Source organism: Physcomitrium patens, chromosome 13, assembly GCF_059467195.1.
Source record: "Physcomitrium patens ecotype Gransden chromosome 13, ASM5946719v1, whole genome shotgun sequence".
Classification (NCBI taxonomy): domain Eukaryota; kingdom Viridiplantae; phylum Streptophyta; class Bryopsida; order Funariales; family Funariaceae; genus Physcomitrium; species Physcomitrium patens.
In genome coordinates this window covers 8414282-8420728 of record NC_143422.1, presented here as the reverse complement: position 1 = coordinate 8420728, position 6447 = coordinate 8414282, and the positions used below count along the sequence as shown (strand labels likewise).

Sequence of the window (6447 nt, the reverse complement as noted above, 5' to 3'; positions counted from 1 at the left end):
ATTGCAACTGGTCTACTTCGTAATTCTCACTCTCTACAACGCTCTGCTTCTCTTGCATGTGATCCCAACCTGCGAGTCTCAGCTGGGAAGGATCGGTTGTTTGAATTCCATTTCATGCATTCGGTTGGTGTGAAATACTTTGAAGCTTCGATCGAGACTCGAGTGTTTTTTTTTTTTTTTTTTTTTTTTTTTTGATTCTGGTAGTTCTACTGATCATCGATTGACTGTTTGGGGAGTATATGCCAGGTTTGGGATTGTCAGAGTTCATTTGCCACTGCAGGGTTGCTGGATCCCGGGAATATGCGCAGCTGAATGCGGTTTGGAGTTAGATTTCCCGATCGATGCTGGTTTTTGGCGATTTCAGAATAAAAAGTCCAATTTGGTTTGTTGCGGGATATGCACAGCTAGGTGAATTTTGTTGCGGGATTTGAATTCCCAGTGTATTTTCTTGTGACGAGAATCGTCTGTGCGTGTGTGAGAGAGGGAGAGGGAGAGGGAGAGGTAGAGAAAGAACACAAAAGGTTGAGATGGGATCTGAAAGCCGGACCAAGCTAGTTGTGCACTTCAGATTCTATCAATGCGCACTGAGCCCTCATTTCTAAACTTTGACGCATACGGCGTCGGAACGGATTGTGCTTCTCGAGTACAAGTGAGCAGGGATTGGTTCTATCGTTGTATTGGTCCAGAGCCCTGACATGAGAGAGATGCACAGATTCTCCGCACCTTGGGAACTTGGCAGAGTGACGTAGAAAGAGAAAATTGCCCAAGTCCAGGTCTATCTCTCTCGTCTCTAACGTTATAACTCCAGAAGATGGATCTCCCAGGCGCCTACTCCGTCGCCATCTTAGCGGTCCTTTGCAGTGCCATTATGAGGCCTTTCGCAGCCGCTCAAAATGGAGGTAATGTTGTTAAATTAATTACCGCCTTATTTCCCTTGTAATAATTACCACCTCAGTGCAACCAAGGGACTAGCGGCGATGCAATGTTGAAACTATGTAGTCTACTTTGTTAGAATGCGGCAAGACGCGCGATTTTCAGGAGTGAGTGGAAATTTGTATCAGTTGTGTTTTAAATGAATGGCCCTCGGTTCACGTGCACAAATTTCCGAAGAGTAGAACTAGATTAGAAGTACGACAAATCGGCTCATCTTGAGGAATGTGTGTTCTGCAACACCCCAGGTCCTCTCGCAGTGCGAATTGCGTGTGGCTCTACTGCTGATTCAATTGCAAACGAGACCGGATACGTGTGGTCGAAAGACTTTGGCTTCAGCGGGGGCAAGGGCGCCCCTACGAAAGCAGTGAACGGAATTGCGACACATCTCAACTCGCTTCGTTACTTTGATAGCTTAGATGGACCTCAGAACTGCTACAACATCAGCGTCCCGAGTGGACATTATTTAACGAGGTTTGCGCAATCAATACTCAAATGTGATGGCTTCTGTTTTCGAGTGGTGATTACTTCTGCAGAAGTGTGTCTATCTGATAGATTGTGGTTGCGTCTCTAGGTTTTTCTTCACGTTCGGAGAAACCGATAACGCAGGACAGGAACCCGTTTTTGAATTGTCCTTGGAGGGTACGTTGGTGTACTCGTTAGCCCCGGGATGGAGTTCATATGACGACAATCACTATGGAGATTCGCTTCTTCACATAACGGACGGGTCTGCGACCGTTTGTTTTCACCGCTCCAGTCATGGAAACCCCGCCATTGGTTCTATTGAGATTTTGCAGTTATACGTGGATGCCTACAATTTGGGATCATCTGCGAATTTGAACGTAATCATGCGGACCATCAAGAGAGTGACAGCGGGTGCTGCGGAATCTGGATATGGGTCGCGGATGCACGCCGACGCGTGGGGTGGCGATCGTTATTGGGCTACAGACCGAACACTCTTCGCCCCAGGATCTCCGACTACTATGCTGCACACAAATGCCAACATCAGCAATTTCGGCAATCCGCCGAATATTTACCCTGAGGCGATTTATCAAACTGCTACCACGACGGGGCCACTCAGCATACTCTCGTACAGTATCTCTGTGCCGTCGAATCAGAACTACTCGATTTGGCTGCACTTCGCGGAGATTGAACCAGGGGTCATTGCCCCTGGCATGCGAGTGTTTGATGTAAAGGTCAATGACGATTACCTGTTTCATGCTGTGGATATCGTAAAGATGGCGGGAGCACCATTCCGAGCCCTCATCCTGAACAAGACGATCCCCGTGGCCAGCAACACCTTAAAACTCAGTTTCATTCCTCTCGTGGGGTCAGTTTCTGTAAACGCATTTGAAGTCTTTCAGATTATCCCGCGCGAGTATGCTACCTTAGACGACAATGGTACAAAACCTAAGCCGATCTAACGAAATTTTTCCATGTGTTGATTAACAACAGTATTCAATTTAGAATCCTGCTCATGATTGTGGCTACGGCGTTGTCTGCAGTGTGGGCGCTTCAGGCCATCAAACAGAGCCAGGATTTACCTACACGTTTAGGATGGAACGGAGACCCTTGTGTTCCTCCGGTGCACCCTTGGATTGGTGTTAAGTGTTCGTTTGAATCGGTTGTCGGGGCTTGGTTTGTTTCTTCCCTGTAAGCGCACTGTCTCCGACCATCCGCATGCAGACTTCATGACTTAATCTTTTAGCTTCGTTTATCATTGTAGCAACCCTGGCAAGATTTGAGCTGTGGTTATTCTTTACGGCAAGTTTCGCTTAACCTACGAAGGTGGCATGACTTCAGAGCTTTAGATCAACAGGGAGTACGAGGCCAGCTTGGTGATGGATGGGTGGGGTTGAATCATCTTCAATCGCTGTAAGTTGCTTCTTAATAACATACTTTGATTTAGTGTTTTAAGGTTTTGGACTAATCACAGGAAGGCATCGTTTGTGCTCAAGTAAAACGCAGAGCTCCATCAGTTAATCTAGAAGGCACCTAATTGTGTGCGTCGCATGTGAGCAGGAACTTGAGCAACAATATCTTGGATGGAGTGATTCCCTCCTCGTTTGGCAACCTGACTATCCTTACCTCTTTGTGAGTACTCTTGCGTCTTCGCTTACCCGGACACCTTTCTCATGCATCGTAATGTTTGCGTTCCATTTTCGAACTGGCTTCTGAATGCGATCTGTAGCAGTCTATATCTTTGAGATCCGCAAGCACTGGAATAATATATTCTTTCGTTGATCATGGCGCAGGGACCTCTCGCATAATCGTCTTAATGGACAAATCCCTGCCAGTCTTGGACAACTCTCTAACCTCAAGCAATTGTAAGATTATCTATTCGGAAAAGCTTTCTCACTGTTAAACCATGGAGTTGTGCCGTCCATCCTTTCTCATCAGAGGTAATCGTGTTGACCGTTGCAGGTTGCTGAATGACAACCTATTAAGTGGAGAGGTGCCGCCGGAATTGGGAGCCCTTCCAATCCGTGGTGCGGTTCTAAAGTATGTCTACGTCCACTTCGTGAAACCTTGTGATTATCCATGTTGTAAGCACAAGCTGAATTGAGTTCCTTTTTAAAATACTTTCTCAGGGTACTCTCTTAAAGTCCATTGTATGCAGCGTTGCCAACAATCCTGATCTATGCGGCGTTGGAATACGATCGTGCACGAAGGCCTATGTGAAGTTAGGTCTTATGATTTCGCTCGTTGTTGGCCTCTGTGTTCTTGCTGCTGGTATTATCTTCCTTTGGAGAAAGCGCAAGGCCAATTCCCGAGGGGCTCAACGACTCCGTAAGTAACAGAAGTGTATTCCTCCCCTTCATTTCTAAAATATGAGCTTTAAATATCCTGTAGTAGCATCGCTGTCTGTAAGAACGATGATCTAATTCGCCCTTGCATGTTCTCGATTGCAGCTCGAGATGCACCGTATGCCAAGGCACGCACAACATTTGTGCGCGATGTGCAGATGGCCAGGAACGTGCTTCAGAATCACTTTAGTCGGCCTGCGCCTGCTTACACGGAGGCTACTCCCCTAAATCCCTACTGAAGGAGCTTGTGTTTCATTCGCTCCTGTATTATTGGATTTTATCAAATAGATGTGCACCAGCAGCAAGTCTGCTATCAACACTCCTTAGTCCAACGTCGGACTTCAATGACCCCTTATCCTCCAGCGACACGATGCACAAGTTTGGTTTTATTCCAGTTTGGCGAACTCTCTCAGGTTTGGAAATTTCGCACTGTTCCGTAAACTTGAGAATTTTCTGATCATTTTCGCCTCATCTGTCGGAGAGAGATAGATGTAGGTGTTCTCGGTAAGTTGCAGCGTTCAATGCCCTCTAGAATTGAAGGCAAACCCCTGAAGTTATTACTCCCATAGCTTAGAATTCATAGAAAATACATGATATGTTACACACGCAGACGGAATTAATGTCCGCAGAAGTGGAATACAGAGAGTTCTCTGTATTGAGAAATCTACAGACCAACTTGTAACAATACCGTGCTATTCTCACAGACGAAACACAGAATTATCTTCTCAAAATTGCAAAGTGTCTTCAAGCAAAGAAACCTCATAGTGAACTGCCAACCCACAAGGGCTTTAAAGAAAACCAGACAACGAAATTCGCCAATTGCAACTGTGTCAACTTTCGCGGGGCTCAACCTGGTGGTGTAGAATCCAGTGCAGCCAACTAAGTTTCATCTTCTCAAGGCTCTCAGCGCCGTCTACATTATGGGGTATTCCCCCATCACTGACGGAATCAACCTCGTTCTGCTGAGCGGTCTTCTCATATGATGAACGTGTTGGTGGACATTGTGGTAGAGGAGGTCTCAAGTCTCCGCCTTTGCTTAATGTCCAACAAGTACCTCTAAGTAGCTGCACAAAACGAAGAAGTGGACACCACTTGTGCAACAACCCAGCTTCATACGTTGAGGTATTTCCTCAAGCACCGAACGATATGTTTGTAGGTGATGGTGCGAGGTACCTGCCCAGATCTGAACAAATCCACATTTTCCAAGATCGGAACCAGATCGGTTGCCTCGCCCTTCTCTTTTTAACAACGTGGTCCATATCCTCAATCCAGGTCTTCGGCACTTGAACTAAACAAATGCTGTCAATTTTCTCTCTTGGCTTTGGTCGATTTCCTTCGCTACAATAAGGTTACAATCTTCCACAAAAGCTGTGAACAAATTTGGTGTGACTGATTTACACGGATTGATCTGTTGATTCCGTGCAACTGTTTTGGTCGTTCTTATCATCAAAAGAGAGCTTATAAGTTACTCATGGTGGACTACATTTGTTTTTGATTGATATTGATAAGTATAAATAAAAATAAACATATATATATATATATATATATATATATATGTCTATATTCAGAAAAGTGAAGCATATTTCAACAGCTCTCCATGAGCAACATGAACCATATCAATAGAAATCTCGTGTACATTAATCAAATCCTCTAGGCATTTGCGATGCTTACTTTTCAGTGAAAACTTTGTCAGAATTACTCCTATTCATATCATTAGTAGAATCATATTTCAACTTGAGTCTCTTATATATATCTTTGAATTAAATTAACTGAATTCGACTTTGTAGAAATCATGTATTGTATTAATGATTTTGGTTTTGATGTAATATCTAAAAATACATGAGAATGAAACATGTCACAAAGTGAATTACTTTATTAGAAACATTTCTTGAATCTGATTGCAATCATATTATTTTTCTAATTATTTGTTGTAATGATGGCAATATACTTTGTAGTATTGTTTAGCAAAGCATCTAATACTTGCTTCTTTATTACAACTTATGTAAGTAATTTCATATTAAATATAACATAATAAGGATTTAAATTTCTTGTCTAGTTTAGATTTTTTTAAACCGTAAAGTTGTAAATCGAAGGTAATTAAAGGATTTTAACCAAAAAAATGTCTGAAACAATTTTTATTTTTTACAATAACAAAGAATGTACATAATTTTTTTTAATAAGTTGGCTTGTGATGTAATATAAATTGACCTAATTAATAAATTGAAAAACTGAAGTTACAAATATGTTATTGAATATCAGAGATTTCCAATAATATATTTATAAAGCATTATTGCCATAAGAGAAATAGTATCTAGAATGTTGTTGACATTTTAAATATTGAGTAGTAAAAATTGGTTTTCAAAAGAATAGTAATTAATAAATAATTGGATTTGATACAATATATAAATATTATTTAATATTTGAATTCTATCAAAATTGAATCTTATATATTTTTTAAATTTATTTAATATTATAATATAATTAACTATAATATTAAATTATAGAATCAATGATAATATTAAATCTTCTAAATTTTCTTTTTTACTATAACATTGCATTTAATAATATATTTTCATCATAAATTTACAGTAATTAGACAAATTTAGATAAAACTGAGCAATTTAGTTCTTGAAAAAATTGCATTGTATGACACCTTACAAAAATAACATGCAAATTCTATAAAATGATTTAAGATAATATATTAAGGTTT

The 6447-nt window shown here is 41.3% G+C and overlaps 1 protein-coding gene across 1 annotated transcript; it reads left to right on the top strand.

Moving 5' to 3' along the window:
- The first annotated feature begins 676 nt into the window (after positions 1–676).
- Positions 677–4085, top strand: LOC112290283 (receptor-like protein 4). Its single transcript, XM_024536411.3, has 10 exons — positions 677–899; positions 1179–1404; positions 1505–2331; positions 2436–2583; positions 2734–2805; positions 2953–3024; positions 3186–3257; positions 3355–3432; positions 3551–3720; positions 3843–4085. The coding sequence occupies exons 1-10, from the start codon at positions 812–814 to the stop codon at positions 3974–3976; spliced, it is 1887 nt and encodes a 628-aa protein (XP_024392179.1). The 5' UTR covers positions 677–811; the 3' UTR covers positions 3977–4085.
- Positions 4086–6447: the final 2362 nt, after the last annotated feature.

Coding starts and splice junctions, on each gene's coding strand:
- LOC112290283 (XM_024536411.3), top strand. CDS start 812: ATGGATCTCCCAGGCGCCTACTCCGTCGCCATCTTAGCGGTCCTTTGC. Junction 2,806..2,952: donor TTGAATCATCTTCAATCGCT/GTAAGTTGCTTC, acceptor GCATGTGAGCAG/GAACTTGAGCAACAATATCT. Junction 3,258..3,354: donor CTCTCTAACCTCAAGCAATT/GTAAGATTATCT, acceptor TGACCGTTGCAG/GTTGCTGAATGACAACCTAT.